At 40.6% G+C, this 21,373-nt stretch overlaps 1 protein-coding gene across 1 annotated transcript; it reads right to left on the reverse strand.

Moving 5' to 3' along the window:
- Positions 1 to 8,043: 8,043 nt before the first annotated feature.
- On the reverse strand, positions 8,044 to 21,248 carry lrrc8ab (leucine rich repeat containing 8 VRAC subunit Ab). The gene is made up of 8 exons (XM_035786251.2): positions 21,104 to 21,248; positions 20,180 to 20,305; positions 14,929 to 15,073; positions 13,604 to 14,767; positions 13,053 to 13,346; positions 12,658 to 12,882; positions 12,068 to 12,358; positions 8,044 to 11,736 (listed from the first exon to the last, which is right to left on the reverse strand). Exons 3-8 carry the CDS (start codon positions 15,064 to 15,066, stop codon positions 11,461 to 11,463), a joined length of 2,388 nt encoding a protein of 795 aa, XP_035642144.1. The 5' UTR covers positions 15,067 to 15,073; positions 20,180 to 20,305; positions 21,104 to 21,248; the 3' UTR covers positions 8,044 to 11,460.
- Positions 21,249 to 21,373: the final 125 nt, after the last annotated feature.

The raw sequence follows: 21,373 nt of genomic DNA on the forward strand, positions 1-21,373 counted from the left end.
TATTTGACAAAAGAATAAAACATAATACAACCTCATGTGGATACAATGCATTTCAAAATCATAGAGGATAGATAACACAAAAACATTTTTAAACTTCTTTCCATTGTGGTCTTCTTGTTAACAGAATATATTATTCATAAATGAACAACAAATTAAAGATGGAAATCAAATGGAGTTGAGGCAGTTCGGAAAAGTCAATATGGATTGAGCAGAGGGTGCATCGATGGTACAGTGCAGCCAATGAGAAAGTCAGACAAGCCAGGAGCTTTTTATCAGGGCCCATTGCTTTGTGCGACGTTCCCAGTTCCTCCATAGTAGCCGATCATCCGTTGCCGACAGTGTAGCACCCACCTGGGTGATGCTTTGAACTGAAGATATTGTACTACGCTGTGTACTACTCCCTTCACAGAACAGCACAAACGGGCTCTAACCAGAATAGAAAGAGAAGTGGGAGGCTCCGGGCCACAACTGAGGAAGAGGACAAGTGCATTAGAGTGTCTCGTTTGAGAAACAGACACCTCACAAGTCCTAAACTGGCAGCTTCATTAAATAGTACCCACAAAACACCAGTCTCAACGTCATCAGTGAAGAGGTGACTCCGGGATGCTGGCCTTCTAGGCAGAGTTGCACAGAAAAATATATATCTCAGACTGGCCAATAAAAATAAAAGATTAAGATGGGCAAAAGTACACAGACACTGGACAGAGGAACTCTGCCTCCCGCTCCTCTTTCTATTCTGGTTAGCGCCAGTTTGTGCTGTTCTGTGAAGGGTGTAGTACACAGCGCTGTACGATATCTTCAGTTTCCTGGCAATTTCTTGCATGGAAGAGCTATAATTTCTGAGATCAAGAATAGACTGATGAGTTTCAGAGGAAAGTTATTTGTTTCTGTCCATTTTGAGCCTGTAATCGAACCCACAGATTCTGATGCTCCAGATACTCAACTAGTCTAAAGAATACCAGTTGTATTGCTTCTTTAATCAGACAACAGTTTTCAGCTGTGCTAACATAATTGCAAAAGGGTTTTCTATTTATCAATTTGCATTTTAAAACGATAAACTTGGATTAGCTAACACAACGTGCCATTGGAACACAGGGGTGATGGTTGCTGATAATGGGCCTCTGTACGCCTATGTAGATATTCCATAAAAAAACCTGCAGTTTCCACCTACAATAGTAATTTACAACATTAACAATGTCTACACTATATTTCTCATCAATTTGATGTTATTTTAATGGACCAAAAAAATAGATTTTCTTTCAAAAACAAGTGACCCCAAACTTTTGAACGGTAGTGTATATGGAGACAGCACGTGGAGACTTGCAAGATGATGTTACAGGGCTCGATACTGATGTCTCTGAATGGAGAGAGACCTGGCACTCTGCATTAACATTTTACTTGACACAACCTTTACTTGTATTGTCTTTTTTTATGATTCAATTGAATGGTATCAGTCTATATGGGGAGGGTAATGTGTAATTCTATGATAAGGAAACTCATGTTGTATAAAGGACACCACACAGCAAGGTATGACCACTCTGACATGTTTGTCAAGGTAGCCACATTACCACCAGACAAAATGCAGACAGAAGCAGTGTTCTGCTAATATAACAATGTGCACCTTTCATCTTTCCTGGTCCCAGGGACCAGCCGATACAGATACTGTGCCTATGGTATTATGTAACAGTTTGTTTATTCTACATGGACCTGTTACTACATTTTAATATCTACATAAATTCTCATATTCTCATATTACTCTGTGCTTCTACATCTGCATTGCTTGCTGTTTGGGGTTTTCCACATCTGCTCTGCTCATGTAAAAAGGGCTTTATAAATAAATTATTATTTGTTTGCTGTTTTGTGTCATCTTGCGTTTGATTGTTGTGTTGCTGTGATCAGGGCACCCTTGTGAATGAGAACCTGATCTCAATGGGTTTTTTCCCTGAATAAATAAAGAATGAATAAATAACAAAAATCTTCCCCCGGCATCTCACCATACATCTTCCTGTAATTATTAACCTGCAGGAGGTTTGTTTGTTGTGATTGAGTGGGGGGAAACTGCTGCAGGGGAAGATGGGTGTGCATTGGTGGTGTCAAAAAACACCCACATCAAACCACACCCCAAGCTAACTCACGTTTGGCTTCTGTCACAGCCGCCAGCATTTCTTGAGGAGCAAGCTAAAAAGATTGAGGCCAAATCAGCGGGGGGCAGTTCCCCGTTAAAAAAAACCCCTCCAAATATCGTATAATTTCCATTCTGAGAGCGTGAATAAAACCTCCCAGGAAAACTTTCAAGGAACCAGAGTCAAATGTTCTCAGAACCTTATTGCAACTTAAAAATAAACATTCCCAGAACAGGCAAAACGTTCACTTCTGTTACCAGTCAGGAGTATATGGCTTCGTTCCCACCACCAGTGTGAAACCAACTCCACAACTTCCAAGGAACCAAATGTGCTAGCTGGTACAGCTACTCCAAGTAGAAGCACGCTCTTTCAACTTGCTTGTAGTCTTGTTTTCTCCATACATTTTCCCTGACATCCAAAAGTACTTGTTACATTTTGAATGCTTAGCACGACAGGAAGATCGTTCACACACATCCCTGGTCACCGCTACTGCCTCTGATCTGGCAGACTCACAAAAAAACACATGCTTTGTTTGTAAATTATGTCTGAGTGTTGAAATGTGCCCCCGGCTATCCGTAAATAAATAAAACAAGAAAATGGTGCAGTCTGGTTTGCTTAATATAAGGAATTTGAAATGTACTTTTTATTTAAGTACATTTAAAAAAATGAATTTACTTTTGATACTTAAGCATATTTAAAACCAAATACTTTTAGACATTTACTCAACTAGTATTTTACTGGGTGACTTTCACTTCTACTTTAGTCATTTTCTATTAAGTTACTTTTACTGAAGTATGATAATTGTGTACTTTTTCAACCACTGAAAGTGGTCAAAAGAAATATAGCGAGTTGTGCTAGACATTTTATAGATAAAAGGATAAGTAGCATACCGTTTTTAAATGTGTGCATGTTTTTTCCCTCCGTGTAAACAGCTGATTCAAAGTGGGTGTGTCAGATTTCAAAACAGTACAAAAAGGATGCAATTTAATATCCTCCTCCAAAGGAGGCAATCGAGGAGAGGATGAAACTCCTATGCTCACATATTAACAAATGTACACTCTACTACATGTAGAGTCCACTTATCGGTTTCTGGGTCACCGAGGGGAGGAGGACGGAGGAGTCGAGGAGAAAACAGACCAATTGAGACCCCCCCTCTGTATCTCTCTCTCTCTTTGCCCAGCTGCTCCTTAGAGTAGGTGGATGCTCAGTTTGTGTAACGGCATGATTGTCTGTCCTCTTTCTCTCCTTATCTATTATCTATTATTATCTATTCTCTTATGATTATCTTTGCTGAGACACAAGTATGGGAGTATAAAGTATGTGTGCATGTAGATTGTAGAAGTGTACATGTGACACCTGCTAATGTAAACATTTATGAATACATTTGATTGTATGTTAGTCTTTATACTGACTGCATGTATGGTTTATGTAATCTATCTCACTGGTTGGTTCTGTTTTATGGTGATGGTGAGAGGCCCTCTACAGCAGATGATGATACTAGGCAAGGGATCAGAAAATTTGACTGTCAACAGTTTTGTCTTCTGAGCAACACATTCCTCTCCTTTGGTGGACTTTGGTGGTGGACTTTTGTTCTCTGTGTGTCTGGCAGATATCCCCGCTTGGAGGTTGGTCCACCCCCTCAACCTCCAGCTCTACAAGACAGCACTGCTGTTAATTCTTTGGGAAGGCCTGCCAGCACCAAGTCCTCTCCATCATCATTGATAACTCTATTGTGTACACCTCCCAGACTAGGAAGAACCTTGGTGTGACTGTGAGGTATTCTGTCGCGGTGGATGACCAGTGAGGAAGCAGACAAGCATAGTATAGTTTTTCTGCTAGAGATGAGGGCTTTTATTTGTAAAATAACAGATTCATAATGATAAACATTTCCAAGAAAGAAACAACAACTTTATTTTGTTTGTATTTCATTACTTTCAACAGAATGTTTCCTAAAAGTTCAAACATGGCTACATTGAATAACATTTAATTTTCTAGGAATGTTCTCCAACTAGTTTGACATTAGGAATGTTCTCAAATAGTTAAGAAACAACATTCTCCTGTGGGAATTTCAGTACTTCATTCAGCATAACGTTTTCTACAGGTTTCCTCGTGGTTTTATTTAATGTTATATTTTCTGAACATTAATAAAACTTTCAAGAAAAACCACAAGAAAACACTAGTGACGTTCAAAGTACGTTCTGACAATGTTGTTTAAAAACATATTACATTCTGTTCTCAGCGTCAACAAAACTTTATCTTCTATCTTGTTAAGTCGGATCAGGTGTCTTGGCCGGCCCCACTAATTGGCACACCTGATCTTAATGAGTGCTTATTTCCTTTGAAATGGGATCTGTTTGAATAGACTAAAATGAACAGCTTTGTATTAGTAAAAAGAAAACATGGTATGCTAGCTCCATCCTTGTGAGGCAGTGGACTAATTCATTCCATGGATAGAGAACAGAAGATTATAGGTATTGCGTGATGGATGCCTAAGCAAATTAATTTCCATGTGTCCTGTCTGTGCTTGGGAGTTCAAAACAGTTAACCTTAGCTAGCAGTGTTATTAAAAGTATGATTGAAACATTCAATGAACATTTTAGGGAAGTTATTAAAAAGCCTCCCTATAACCTTTACGTTTTGTTCAAAACATTCACAACGTTTAGACAACGTTCTCAGAACATTATTTTATCAAATTCAAATAACCTATAATTTCTGTTCTCAGAACGTTAATAAAACCTCCCGGGAAAACATTCAGGGAACCATAGTAAAACTGTCTCAGAATCTCCCTGAAACCTAAACATGTACTTCCCAGAATTCACTTATGTTCTCAGAACGTAAAATAAATGTGCAGTTATACGAGTCAGGAAATGTATGGCTTCATTCCCAGAACCAATGGGAAACCAAACATGTACATTCCTACAACTTCCAAGGAACCAAATGCTAACTGTGTCAGGATTTGGCCAGGATTGTTCCGGTTTTGGCCACTAGATGCCCCCATTGTGCTTTTTTGACCCTTTTATTTTCCCTTGTTTACAGTTATTATTTGCACCTGTGCCTCGTTTCCCTTGAATGTATTTAAACCCTTAGTTTTCCTCAGTTCTTTGCTCTGTGTGTGAATGTTAGCACCCAGCCCCAGCGATGGTGTGAACATTTGTTACTCCAGTTGGACGCTCTTGTGGTACTCTGTTTTTGTTCTCGTTTATTTCTTTTGGATTATCTTTTGAGGCTTTCAAGCACTGCTGTGTCTGCCTCATCTTCTGGGGTTCTGCCGACTATTAGTGGCTCAGTTTGCTAAGTGACTGTTTCTCACACCAGAGACCTGAGTTCGTAACCGGGTCCTGACAAGCTGGGTATCTAGTGGAGCCGTCATGCCCTGACCTTAGTTATCTTTGTTTTCTTTATTATTTTGGTTAGGTCAGGGTGTGACGAGGATGGTATGTGCATCCAGAGCCCAGTACGCCCTGTTCCTCCTCCCCGCACTCGCCCTGAGGTGCATGTCCCCAGACCGGTACCACCAGTGCCGGCACCACGCACCAGGCCCCCAGTGCGCCTCCAGGATCCAGTACGCCCTGTTCCTGCTCCTCGCACTCGCCCTGAGGTGCGTGTCCCCAGCCCGGTACCACCAGTGCCGGCACCACGGACCAGGCCTACAGTGCGGCTCGGCAGTACAGAGCGTCTGGCGACAGTACCCAGTCCGGGGCCACCGGCGACGGGCCACAGTCCGTGGCCTCCGGCGACGGGCCACGGGTCAGTGCTACAAGAGCAGACTCTGGGTAAAGAAGGGGGGCGGCGTCCAGACCCAGAGCCGCCACCGAGGTTAGATGCCCACCCAGACCCTCCCATATAGGTTCAGGTTTGCGGCTGGGAGTCTGCACCTTTGGAGCGCGGGGGGGGGGGACTGTCAAGCCCTGACCTTAGTTACCTTTATTTACTTTATTATTTTGGTTAGGTCAGGGTGTGACGAGGGTGGTATGTGTGTTTTTGTATTGCCTAGGGTTTTTTGTATGGCTATGGGGTTTTGGTGTGTCTAGGTATATGTAGGTCTATGGTGGCCTGAATTGGTTCCCAATCAGAAAGTGACAGTGAGGGCTTTGCATAGGTGCTTTTTTTGTGATTTTTGTGGGACTGGAAAACAATTCTGGAATGTATAAAAGAACGTTATTAACCAGTTTCCATGCTTTTACAATAATGGTTCTGTTCCAGAACAGTATAGATCACTTTCATTTTCAGTTCCTCAAATAATGTAGTTATTTTCCAGTTTCCGGTTCTGTTCCCTGAACCGGTTCCGACCCTTGATTCCTATGGATGACTGTTCCTACTGGGGTGTACCATTATGGCCGATCGACGACTTCAAACCTCAATGGCCAATGCATAGCATTAGCATTCAAGGGTTTATATAGATTATTGGGTCTTTGCTGTGTGAACACCAAAGAGATTGACTGCTGACACTGTTCAGAGGTGCCAAGTACTGTCAGCAGGCAAATGTTTGACAATCCTACAAAAGTGTCTGAGTTTTAAATCAAATGAATAGGCGCGAGACCACAAACTCTCATGTGTTCTTTTCTTTTTATAGGTGATCAAATGTTTTTCTATTGCTGAGAACCATTGCTGCATTTACTAAACATCTTTGAAGTAAACAGTTTTAATCAATACCTTGTTTTACCATGTTATATTTAGCCTGGCACTGCCAGTAGCTCTGTGACAGTAACAGGACTACACCCTGTTTTGGAGTTCAGAGCTGAACCGATGGTGCTATGATGCAAAGCCAACTACTGCCGCAACTCAAACTGATTCACAGATAAAGGAATATAAATACATATTTAGAACGTATATCTCAAGCTCTAGCAGCTAGCACATGTTTGGTTTCCTACTGCTTTTGGTAACAAATCCATAACTTTCCTGACTGGTAAATCTGAATGTTCTGGGAACAACACTTTTTTGGTTGCAGGAAGGTTCTGAGAACATTTTACTCTGGTCCCTAAACGCTTTCTGGGGTGGTTTTTATTAATGTTCTGAGAATGGAAATTATAGGTTATTTGAAGGTAATTAAATCACATTCTGGGAATCTTTGGGAACCAAATGTAAAGGTTATTTGGAGTTTTTTAAATAACTTCCTTAAAACTTTCACTAACTGTTACAATTAGACTTTTAATAACACTGCTAGCTTAACTGTTTTGAACTCCAAGCACAGACAGGACATATGGAAAGGAATTTGCTCAGGTATTAATTATGCAAACACATTCCTTTTTTATTGTGGCATTGGTGTCAGTGAGATTCCAAACCTATGATATTTTGCTCTCTAGCCATGGAATTAGTCCACTGTGCCACCAGTATGGAGCTAGCATGCTATGTTCTTTTTAACTCATGCAAAGCTGTTCATTTCAGTATATTCAAAAAGACCCCATTTCAAAGGAAACAAGCACTCATTAAGGTCAGGTGTGACCAATTAGTGGGTGCAGCCAACACACCTGAACACATTTAACAAGATCAAGGATAGAGTTGTGTTGACGCTGAGAACCGAAATAGAACCAAATAGAACCAAATAGAACCATATCGAAACCAGCAGAAAACATTGAAGTACTGAAATTCTCACAGAAGAACTTTGTCTCTTAATGTTCTCAAACTATATGAAAACATGTCAAACCACTTGGCGAAGGTTTAGGGAATATTAAAGGAAACGTTCTGTTAAAGTAATGAAACACCAGGAAAATAATGTTTTTGTCAAGTTCCTTACATTCCTTACATGAGTGACACCTTTGGTTCTCTCTGTACACAAAGTACAAAATGTTCAAAACGTCTATTAGAAAATCTGAAATCTCTTTTTCAAAATAGTAATGTCTTAACCATAGCCTCTTGATTTTTGCTCACTTAATTTATCAAAACAAATTGATTCAGGAAACAAATGGTAAAATGAGACCAGTATGTGCATAATTACATTTATTATACTATAATTTCATAACAGGAATGAAAGAGTAAAGGAGGGGAATGGGGATAATGCTTAAGGGGATAATTGGCATGAGACACAGTTCACAACATTCATGTCATTTAAACAAAATAGCAAAGTTATTGTCCAAAAGTGCTGAATATTTTTTTTTAAATAAATGTAATACTGGTGCTCCACTACTGACTGCTAGTCACTGTGTCTGAATGAAAAGTTAAACTGGGGTTGTCAGTCAACAAAGTAATGAGATTTAAAAACAATAGTGTCAAAATGACATGTTGGAAAGGATGACAAATAAGATTAAAAACAGAACATACTTTCCTTCCATACTCTTAATTCAAGTGAGAACCAAAATAAACCTTTAACATAGTTACATTCTGAAACACCGATTTAAAACAGAAGACATAGAAATGAATTGCCCCATGTGATGTATGATTTCAGATTTATTTTATTAAAAGTTCGACAATTTCGAACCAGCAATTCATATTATATTAAATGCTAATAAAAACCAGAAAACATTTTAAAAAGTATAGAAATATAAAAATGTGTGGTATAACAACTGTTAAATTAACATCAAAATACTGAGTGGAATAAACAAAAATGTCAACAAAAGGAGGATAAAATTGAATGGCAATTTCCTGAGGTTTTGGTGTACTGTACTAATAGCTGTCAACACTGAAGAAAAATGGAATGTCTAAGTGCGACTGTTCTTCAAATTAATATCATGAAGTATTGCTTGCATTTCATTTACCACTCAATAAACCTAACTAAAAATAGTGGCTTCAATAAGATTGATTTAGTGAGTTAGGCTATTTGAGTGAGAGTAGATTAAAAAAAAAGATTCAAATGGGTTTCCTTGGGATTACACATTGATTCACAGACTTCAACAAACACCCCGTGCACCAAATGCAGTTTCCATATTGAAAACTGCATTGCACAGGACATAAGGGGTCAGTTTCTTCAAGACACCCCACGCTTGATGGGCAGGACTCATCTAGGGTCGGTTTCCTAGACAGATTCAGCCTCGTCATGGAATAAAAACCTCTTTCAAATGAGAATTTCCATTGAGACGGAGAATGCTTTTTAGTCCTGGACTAGGCTTAATCTGGTCTTTACTGTTAGTCTTGTCTCACTTTCTATGGAATCTAGCATTAATATGTACATAATTCCATTATAACATGCATAATGTCACTGAAAATACACCATGAAATTAGAGTTGATTGTCTACGCCAGCATTGCTGAGGACATTTGCATTTCATCATAACCTCCAATAACATAAATAGCCTACACACTGTGCTTTTTGTGCATTTGTCCGACGGTGTAATACAAGACTATCCTCTTACTGTAGATAAGATGATTTCATCTATCTAGTGCAATATATATATGTTTAATAAATCCCTTTAAATCTTCTTCGACTTCTTATTCACATCTCTCCTCCCATTAACTGACATGTGAAAATGTCCATGCACTGCCTATTTAGAAGAATCCCTTTTTCGGGGATCATACTGTATTAACCTTTGGCTAGAAGGAGCAAAGGTAGTACACGGTAGCAGTTAGTGATTGACATACAATCCCAGGTTTACATAGCGATAGCCAGCTATCATTCCTATGACGTATTTGTTGTACTTTTGTAAAAAAGACCATATTTTGTTAATCTTGTCTTCATCCATAGTAATGCTCATTGCAGCTGTGTTATAATCCACGTTTCTGATGACAAGCAGGCTCCTCTTATTCATGTGTTTTGCTGTGTCAGAGGAATGCATTGACCTTGCATACCTCCCTAAAAGCTGTTGGAGTTTAAACATGTTACAGAAAATTAAATAGCTCAATTGATAGCGACAGAATCACACATATTAGATTACTTCCCAAGCAAAGTCTTTTTTTTTGTCTCGTCGGCTATAGAAGGTTGTAGCTCAGGCTCAATGTCATAGAGACAAACCAAATAAATCCCCATATGCATCGGAGTCTCGTATTTCCCATGTATTTTACAGCTCAATAAAGCATCACGGACTAAAGCACCATTAGATTGCTTTATATAATAGGGTCCGTTTTATTTTCTTAAAAAAAAAAAAAAAAGGGTAGGTCTATGCTTTTTGCCATTTTCTTTAACAAAAAGGTATGGCATACTCTCACATACCCCCTCAATTCGAGCCGTGGTTTTCACTTAACACACCAAGCCCTTCACTGACAAGATGCTTTTAAAGAGTGCATGGTTGGTGGAGGAACTGGCCGAGAAATCTATTTATAACATCCTATGATTTCATCTGTCAAACAGGTAGGCCTACCTCTTCTTCTTAAATAGGAAGAAATAGGCTCCAACACAAAGCCCTCTTGTTAGTAAAGTCAAATTAAAATGAAGACTTGAAATTAATTAGGCCTACTCAAATTAGCCGGAATTAAAAATTATTTTCAGAAGATATCTGAGTCACCTCCTGAACTGCCACATTGCACAGCCATTGGTTAGATAGCACAAACAGGTTTTGGTCAGCAAGAGCAGGGCAGGGTTCTTGACTGGAATATCCATTGCAGTGTAGTCTAGTTTAATATACACCATCAGAGCAGCACAAAACATTTAGGAAGTTCATTTTCTTACAAATATTGTGCTTCTCCAAGCATGCACTTCGTATCGCCTAGGCCTATAAGCAATGGATCATTTGATTGGGATTACAGCAAATAGACTATAGGTCACTTGAAATTGGGTGCCCAGAGGAGAATAAGGGTTTTGGGGCGGCATCGGGCAAACATCGTTATATAGTAAGCAACTCATTCTAAAACCGAGAAAACATCATTTGATCAATTACAGGACTCAATAAAAAATAAATACTACTAAACCCTCCCCACACCTGAAATGTGAAAAGCATGGCCCTGAGGCCTTCCCCCATTTTTCTCCATAGCCCCGTTCCCGTAAATCTCCAAACATCCCGTAGCACCCTAGAGAATCTGGATCAAGGGTAGTCTACTGCATTGTGTTATATAAATGGGTTACGATACGATAGGATAATATACCCTGTCTGAATGACAATAACACTGCCCACCAGAAAATGCATCTGCTGGCTAATAATTTAAGTCCTTTCTCTTACAGGAATATTGCATTTGCATTTTGCAATCTCATATGCAACACATCTGATCTCATTCAATCCACACACATCTTGTAAAACTTAACACTTTTCCTTACCAATGTCCCTTTTAAAACGGCATTTCACAACTGTTACTGCAGGAAAAAAGTAGCATGGCGGTGGGACATTAGCATAGATTCCCTTGAAAAGCAGCCCTGCAGTAGAGTACAGTCAAAGTGAGCAGGTCCTGCTCGGTTAGTGTGCTGTCTGGGTCTGTGTAGTCCTCCAGGGGCCCTGGCTGTTTCAATGGAGTGAACATCCACCTCCAACCCCCATCTGTTCAGGCCGTCTCCTTGTCCACCTTCCACAGCTGCTCCTTCACCTCGGTGGGCAGGGTGTTGAAGAGGTCCTCCTCCACCACCAAGCCCGTCCTCTTCAGCTGCTTGCACTCCCCCAGCTCTACGGGCAGACATTCCAGCCTGTTCCCCCTCAGCTCCAGCTGGATCAGCCCCGTCAGCTCCCCGAAGCGTGATGGCAGAGACGTCAGGCAGTTATTCCCCAGGTTCAGAGTACGGAGCTTCTTACACTGGAACAGCTCATTGGGCAGGGTCTCAATCTAAACACGGTAGAAGTAGAAAAAGGGAGAAGTCGGATAGAGAGATAATATCAGGTGGATATGTGACAAACACTGCAATGTGTAAAACTGTAATTATCAGACAAAAAATCTGGAGTTAAACCTAGTTATAACAGACTAAGAAAACCCAATCAAATAAATGAAACACAAATCACTGTGTTAATGCAATTTGATTCAGTTCTCAGATAAGTAAACACAACTACAGTACAGACAACACATTCCTCATAAATAATGATTCCAGAATAAAATTGTATTTAAAACCCATCAGAAATGTCTAGTACAACAAACCAAAGCTGAAAATGAAAGCACTAACTCTGTTGGCTGTGACTGCCAGGTACTGGAGGTTCTGCAGGTACCCCACGTCTGCTGGGATGTAGGTGAGGTTGTTATGGCTCAGGTCCAGGAAGCGTAGCTTACGACAATAGAAAAGCTGACTGGGGATGTTATCAATCTTGTTCCTGTTCAGATAGAGCCGCTCCATGTTGTTGAGGGTGCCGATCTGGATGGGAATGTAGGCAATCTGGTTGTACCAGAGTTTAAGGCAGACCAGACGGTGCAGGTGCTGGAAGCTGATGATCTCCTCGATAGTCTTCAGATTGTTGTCCTTCAATGATGACAATAATAATAGATTTTATTCATACTTTTCAAAACACCCCGTGCCAGTTTCCCAGACACAGATTAAGCTTAGCCCTGAACAACAACAAAAAAGATTCCAAATGAGGATCTCCACTGAGCATGGTTTTAAGTCCAGGACTATAATTAATGTGTCCGGGAAACCAAAGTCACTTTACATAATTAAATCAGCAAGATGAACTAAAAACAAGAAAAAAAAAAAAATCACAGAATATTTGCGAGAACACACAAAAGTACACGGAACGTAACAAACAGCAATGACAAACTTACCTTGAGGTCAATCTCCTGCAGGTTGTGCAGGCTGAAGATGGAGTGCGGGATGCGTTCCAGATCACAACGTATCAGCTCCAGTTCTGTCAGGTTCACCATCTTCTTCAGGCTGTTGAGAACCATCAGCTTGGTGCCCTCGTTGTTAACTGAGAGCTTTTGGAGGTGCACCCCCACATCCGTCACCACCTGAGGTAGCTTGGTCAAGTTGCTCTTTAGCCGCAGGACCTTAATAATAAATGCATTTAAATTTATATAGCATTTTTATAGTGTTAGAGAAAACTCAAAGCGCTATGTACGTAGACTGAAAAAAATAAAATAACAATAATAGGTGCTAAAAAATGCCTCACTGATAAGGACTATCGATGAGTGTGCTAGTCTGTAAAAGTTAATTTTACCTTGAGCCTCTTCAGCTCCCGTAGCCCATCAATAACAATATATCGATTGTTCTCTGCGCTCAGGTTCCCCGTCAAGTGCAGCTCGCTCAGGTTCTTCAAACTATAGATCCACAGAGGGATCTCCTTGATGTCTGTGAATTTGATGTGGAGGGACTTGAGGTTCTCCCTGAGGAAGGCCAGGGCCGGAGCCTCGATCTTAGCCGGGGTGTGGTATAGCCACATCTCCTTCAGGTTGACCAGCTGGGCGATGATGGGAGGGATGGTGATGTCTGGGATGAGCTCCAGCTTCAGCACCTAGAATATCATCAATAATAATACAAATAATACATTTGGGCAGAAAGCCCAATAAACTGAAATGACCCACACAGGCAAGAGCAATGTGTGAGTTTCTGTTTCTATCATCTAATTATTCCCATACAGACTCACATGTGCGAGTGCTTTCCTAAACTGTACAACAAATCAAAGTTGCTACAGTGTGGACATAGATTTTTTTTGTGTGACAAAAACAAGGCACAGCCAACAAGGAACACTGGTAATTCTACACAAACTACCTCCAGCTCTATCAGATCAAACACGGTGTCTGGGATGCCGCTCAGCATGAACAGGTGCAGCTCTAGCTTCTCCTGGGAGTTCTTGGTGATCCTCTGCCTCAGTTTGTCCAGAGTCCACTCATTGTTCAGGTTGAGCTGCCGCAGCTTGTTCTCGCTCACTTCAGACAGGAAGACGGCAAAGCGTTTCGAGTACAGCGGATCGTACTGGTCGATCATGTGCAGCATGAAAGCAAAGTCGTTCTTTACGTCCGGTATGTCGCTGTAACTGCTCTCCTCTCGTATCGACTCAAAGGAGTATTTCTTCAGCGAGCGCCGCAGCATCCAACAGAGGGTATACATGCAAATGAATCCATAAACCCCCACTAAGCTGATGTAGACACAGGCTAGGATCTTAAACAGCGTGGCCAGAGGATGAGCACAACGATACATGCTATACCCCGTGAGGTCCTCTAGATCCACACTACAGTCCACGCTGAACTGAATATTGTGCACATAATACCCTGTATAGCAGATAATCAAAATGAACTTAATGACTTTGATAATAGTCTGTCGGATGTAGAGCCTGTACACAATGTCTCCTTCTTCCACGTGTATGCGGAACTTCTTCACTTTTTCGAACAAGGCCTTTGCCTGTTCACCTTCTTTCTTATCCAGGACGCCAGTCTCTGTGCGATCCACAATACCCTGCTCCAGGCGAGACTTTGTCCTTTGGAGCATGGGGACGCTAGCCTCCACATCCTCGCTGACACACGACACTTTCTTATCCATTGAGCCATTCATCTTCATCGGCTTGGGGTCGCTCTCCTCCACCACCGTCTCAGACAGAGCCCTGGTGGTCCAGGGAGAGTCAAAACACTTCAGGAGAATTGACACAAAGTGCTCCAGTTTGGAGCTAGTCCGGGGGAACTTGAACCAGAAGTTACTGCAAGCCAGGAAGATAAGCGTGTGCAGTAGCACCAGGTAGGGGAAGTACTTGGCGAACCAGTGCAGGCGGTTCTCGTAGCAGACGGCGTCTACGTAGTTGTACTGGTGGCGGTCCAGGTTGTATTGGATCCCTTTGGGCTCCAACATCAGCGGGGCCGACAGGGTGGCATTGAAATACCTCCTGCAGGTCTGGTTGACCACCCACTTGCAGGGCAGGCAGATCATCTTGTCCTGAGTGACCTGCAGAACGAAACGAGAGGATTTTAGATACCTCGAAAATAGCAAAATAAGCATTTCATTTCTGTGCATAAAACAAATTAAGTTTAATTTGAAATGTAACAGGAGCTGGACAAAAATAAGACCAAGTGCATTGGAAAAAAAGGGAATATCCGCTCACGGACCTGCAGCGTGCCGCCGAACACAGCGATCATGAGCATGACGATAGAGATGTAGTCGGTGAAGACGTCCCACCATGGCTTCAGGATACGGTAGGCAGGCTGACAGTCTACAAAGTAACGCAGCTCAGTGATGGGGATCATGGTTTACCTGGGAAGAGGAGAGTAGTATGACATACAGTATGGCCATGTTTCAAAACGCACACCTGCGTTCACCAGTTCTTTCAAGGGTGAACTTCCAAGAACACCTGAGAGAGCATACTGTCTAGAATGGAGAACGCAGTGCTTAAAATCCGTTATATTTGAAACGTACTTCGATGTGACTGACAAACAGGAAACCGCATCACCACGCAGTCAGCTAGCTACATTTGTTTACAGAGAATCGTTCTCCTCAGTACGTGTTAGTGAATTAAGCTGACACCGACCAGAATCAATATTTTATGTGGGGTCCTCCTCTCACACATTACTTGGTCTGCTGCTACATCGTTGTGGACGTATGCTTGAAGCAAAAAATAAATAAAAGCTAAATAAACTATTTTGCTTACGGTTTAAGAATGATCAATATTCTGGCAATTTGTGTTACTGTGAATCTAACATTACATTTCTAATGAGCAGGCTTTCAGTGCTAAATTCACACAACTATAACACATATGATGTTCAAGCTAGCTTTGTTTTACATTCACTTTATACACTGATAAACAAATGATAGGCGATATGATGCAATACTACAACTAGATTAGAAGGCCACTTCATCCTAGTGTAAGCTAAATGCATTGGATACAAAACAAACACTGGCATATTAAAGGACAATGTCCACTTTAATTATATGCATTCATATCAAACAGGAATTACATTAAATAATTACACCATTGTAATATTATGAATGCCTTTCTCTCTCCTTGTAGGGAATTTGACAGATTAACTGCAGCCCCCAGATGCCAAGCCTCAAAACCAGAACTGTGGGGAGACATCAACACTTGTCATTTTTAATAAATATGGTCACTTTTATTTGTTTTCCTGTAAATTGTAGACCACGAATAGTTGAACAAGGCGTTTGTGCAGGGCAGGAATAAAAACTTGCACACAGTGAAGTTCCCCTAGAAGAGAACTCATTGTATTTTAGAATGAGCTTCATAAGTTGCATGATAGAAAACAACATGTATGGATCTACTGTAGTGATGTTGAACACTGCTTAACAAACTACTGACTAAACCCCTGGGATAGGGTGACTTTCCAGGTGGACGGCAGGTTTCCAAGTTCTTTACATGTGTCTAGGTGTTAGGGTGGGATGTGCTTCAACCTGAGGAGAACAGAGCAGAAACATTTTTTAAATTTTTATTTTACCTTTATTTTACTAGGCAAGTCAGTTAAGAACAAATTCTTACTTTCAATGACAGCCTAGGAACAGTGGGTTAACTGCCTGTTCAGGGGCAGAATGACAGACTTTGTACCTTGTCAGCTCGGGGATTTGAACTTGCAACCTTTCTGTTACTAGTCCAATGCTCGAACCACTAGGCTACCCTGCCGCCCCAACATAAGGGGGGGGGGAGAAATTAACCTCACTGCTCAAATTTTTGTGCTGGGGTGAATTTGTTCTGCTGATTGTTAATGTTTCTTAAACGGAAAGGAACCTACCTGAATTTTTACAATAGAATCTCGTTTTAGTTTGGACTCATGATCACACCCCTGGTTCAAGATGCTGAGAAACAACTCCCTTTACAAATGTGCAATGGTTTTGTAAAACGTTTAGAATATTCATAGGCTTGATCAAGTGGTCACCGATTTACTTTTAGTTGATTATTCAACCCATTTTCTTAATATGCAAATGATGCAACACAAGAGGGGAGGGGAAAGTAACAAGAAGAAAGTTAACAGACACGACCTTGAACAATCATGAAAGAAAGCAAAAATAACTTGACTGGCTAGCAAGCCTAGATTGAACAGAACACATCTAGCTGTATTTCCCAAGTTTTTAATCAGTTGTTGTTAAAATGTCTTACCTCCAAACCATTGGCCATGACTTTTGTCCTGCCAAGCCAATGCCATGGAGTAAAATTAACGCTGTTCCTGAAAACAAACGGACAAAAATATAATAATAATAAATGCCATTTAGCAGACGCTTTTATCCAAAGCGACTTACAGTCATGTGTGCATACATTCTACGTATGGGTGGTCCCGGGGATCGAACCCACTACCCTGGCGTTACAAGCGCCATGCTCTACCAACTGAGCTACAAATTTGAATTTGTCATTAACTGGCTAGCAAGTATAAAAATTCTGGATAAAAAAATAAATAAAAAATAATAATAAAAAAAAACTGTCTGGATCTTCACAATTGACATATTGCCTTCTTCACGATTAGTTAGTTTAGTTGCTCATCTCTAAAACAGATGATTAGCAGGACAAGATCACTGCTAGCTACCTATGACATCCGACGAGAGTGGCTATCAATCAGTCTGATAAACACCAGTGACTCAACATTTGAATTCAAAATTCATATGAAAGTAATTTGAACATTTTAACAATTTGTTGAATAAAAACACAAGACTTACAATTTACAAAAGTATTTCTTAATCCTCTGGAAATTGATCTCCCAAGCAGGACTTAGTCCGCCATTAATTAAGAAGTTAAAAAAATGTTTGCTGCGCCATAAGGTGTTATGTGATAGCCTCCCTGCGAAAGGACCGAAGAAGTATGCTCCCATGCGTGCTTTATTTTCCAGACCTCCCAAGTACGCTTATGGAACTTCCGGTAAACTTAGTACATACTTGCCTTTTCACGTACTTACGTTTGGAATCGCACTTGAAAAATGACAGTTTGACGTCCGTACTCGCATAATGTTCTAGATAGAACACAAGTATGAATTTTGAAACAACCTGTTTCATGATCTGTTCAAGTTCTTATGATCAAATTACAGAATAGCAAAACATTTTCTGAAATACTTGCCATTTATAATGGTGGGCTCCACCTCCAATTTGAAATACAATAACAAAAATATGGAAAGAGCCTATTATGCCATTAAAAAAATGGTATGGGCGTATGGAACACAGATGAGCTACTGCAATTAATAACAGGCTACATTCTTTAAGCCATTTAACACTCAAAATCAACGAAGTCTACCATAGCTTGCCTCTGGCATTATAAGAAAAAAAGAAAAGACAAGCATTCTACATTGAATGAATGTGATGTGTACTACATAGCCTGTATTGGCAGCAACATAAATCAATGGCATCATGATAGGTCATCCATCAGAAAATACCAAATGATTAATTTGAAAGGTGTAGCAATGAAATAAAAAAAAGACTGACAATCACGTGCATGGTCTAACACCTGAATCTCTGATGCATTACACTGGAGTTTGCTTTGCTATTGATTTCACCATTGTCAAGCAGGTCCAATTAATCTAACTCCCATAGGGCAGGTATTGGACAGCATTTATATTACCCCGGCAAACACACACGTTGTCTCAGAAGACCAAAGTCAGTTTAGCAGTAATCTAATTTATAAGCGGTTAGATTAGTCATTTAAGTGTGGTCCACCTTGTAAATCACTTCAATTATAAAGAAAGAAACACTGACACCTTGATCAAACTGGCCCCGTGTGTGCCATCGTGCGTATGTTGATTGTCTTTCCCCACGAGACGCATGAATGACACAGAGGTTAAAACACCAAAACCGACTATATTAATTTGGGGAGAGGTCGAAGCACACATGAAATATTAATGGACATTTAGCGAGCTAATTTGTCCTGGGAGATAAACATTGGGTTGTTATTTTACCTGAAACACAGTACGTCCTTTTTAGGTGGATCCTCTTTCGGTGACTATTTGAGAAATCTAGTTAGTTCGTTTTCTTTGATTAGTCTCTCCTCGTTCATATTCCAATCACCCACAACCAAGTTCTATTTTAGCGGCTGGCTATGGAGACGCCTGTTGCCGCGTGCAAGCAGTTTGGTTGAAATGATCGAATATCACGTATGAGTACATTTATTTTGTAGTGTAGGTAGTCTATCCTATATGCCCAGTATCAAATATTTAAAATAAACAAGACTAACAAAATCTGGAATAAAATACAGTAGAACATTAAGTCTCCATTTGTGAAAAGCTTACAAAATATGTCTTCTCTATTTAGGTGCTAGGCCTACAACTCAAAATCTTGAAAAGTTCTATAACAGACAGGCTGAAAAACCTCAGACATTTTACCATCAAAATCAAATCAACATATCATGTGCCCTCCCCTCACGTGCCACTCCCTTCCAGAACATTATCTTCACAAACGTAACACTTCTATAGAAATATCTTCAGTTTTGGCTCGTCTGGTCCAAACACAAACCAAAAGCACGACAACCACCTTGCTCTCTATTCTTAGTTATTTCCGATAATAATACCCAGGATATTGTCTCCAGTGGCCTTGTGGAGCACCCCAGCGACCTTCAGGACAAGATCCTGTTTATCTTAGGGGCTGGAGACAGCCAGCGCTGCCTCCTCCTCTAACACTGTACCCCGTTTCTCCTACTCTTGGATGTCTCCCTGCTGGGAGGAACATTGGCTGTGCCTGGGCCCTCACCAAATGGCCCTTCTCCTCTCGGGATGGTCATTAGACTAGGTTATATTTTCAGGAACATGTTATTTAGTTGTTTAGAACCAGTTCCAAAAACACTGCTGCAACTATGCCAATAAAGAATAAAGTACATACAATGAGGTAGGGTTGAAGAATCCACATGTGCTTTCTTTATCACCAACTCTGTTATTTGCAAAGTATTTGGAACATTATCTAAAGAACAAATTCCTGAGAATGTAGGGTACCATCCCGGCCCCTCATCTGTTCAGCAAGGAAGACAGACAGAACAGACTTCCTGTGGAGATGAGAAGTCTGTCGCCTGCCTGGGCCCACCACAGCCCAGTCAGATCTCCCATAGAAGTCTACTCCCACACAGAATGTCACCACAATTCAACCCAATTCACCCTATTATGAGACCAGACATCCAATTAGAGTGCTGATAAAAAGCATTTAGTGGTAAGAATTCTTTCTACAGGGCCATTATTACCACAGTTAAATCAGCCCTCGTCGAGGGACTGTATCCAAATGTATAACTCAACTTCCTATTCTTGTGTAATACAAAGTACACAAGCATTCTGATAAGAATACTATAGAGACAATAGAAAACCGAGTAAATAAATATATGTCTAGACAATATATCTGTGAGATTAGCCTGATTTATGTGAATTGTGCAGGAATTAAGACATCTGATGCTCTTACCACAGTGGTGGTAGTGCAGTGTTATCTGTACTCCAGTGCTTGGTGGATATCCCACTCGGTGTGTGCCCAGCAATCCTCATGAGCCCAGGTTTCTTTTATCTTCATAGGAATGGGTGGTTTGCTGATCTGAAAACAAAAGAAAAAGAGAAGTGAAGAATAATTAGGACAAGTAAGCAACTCTTTCATGATGTCTGGTAGCCCTGGGGTTAGTTACCGTATGTACGTTAATACCTATCAGACAAACAGACTTTCAAATATTATATTTGTGTATAACACGAATAGCTTAAGCTTACATAAATCTATCCCATTCCTTACGAAAACATGTTAAGCACTTGAAGGGTGACACCATAACGTTGACGTAGCTAAACAAGAGTTTATTCAGCAGTCTGATGATGTGAGATGAAGTTAGCAAAATCGGACAAAATGATAATATTATATATAGTCTAATAAAAATTCTAACGACAAAATGCAATTTCTACGGTGAATAGATAGCTATCCTTCGTCTTGTCATTAAAATGAGTGACAAAGCTAGCTTAGCTAACATCACCATGCTCGCTGGCCAAGTCATGCCAGATAAAACCGGTCTCTCGCATTGTTCTATCCGTGGGGTCTATGGTACGCAGACGATTGTGAAGTTCAACTGCTAGCTAGCTATAGTCGACTGGTAATTAGTCAGTGTTTGATGTTATCATTGCAGCATCACATTAGTTTACTACTGCAGCTAATAGCTAAAATGGTTAGATAGCTATATAGTTGGCTAACTTAGCTTTCTAGCTGACATTTGTCAGCATGTTTGTTAGCTAGCTAACATAGCCAGCACGCGAACGTTCAATCGACCAGCATAAGTACAAACAACTCCAGAGAATTAAGGCCTGTGTTGAATATCGTTTTAGCTAACAAGAGTCTACTTATTAGAACACTTACTCAGTTTGGCTCCCCACAGGCTAGCTGCTAGCAGAAATACATTTTGGTGTGTCTAGCTTGTCTTCTGTTCATCTGTTGTCTTTATCAGAGCACTGCAGCCTGTACCTATACCAGTTTCCAATAGGTGGCAATAGTACGCTTTTTGTCGCTTGTCAGACCATAGAGGAAGAAACATATGCTTCTCCAGGAAATGTTCATGGTTTTGGTTTTAGATTATCATAACCAGTGAGCTAATCCATGTTTTTAGCTGCTAACAATGCTGTCACTGAA

The sequence above is a fragment of the Oncorhynchus keta genome, chromosome 14, assembly GCF_023373465.1.
Source record: "Oncorhynchus keta strain PuntledgeMale-10-30-2019 chromosome 14, Oket_V2, whole genome shotgun sequence".
In the NCBI taxonomy this organism is placed as follows: Eukaryota; Metazoa; Chordata; class Actinopteri; order Salmoniformes; family Salmonidae; genus Oncorhynchus; species Oncorhynchus keta.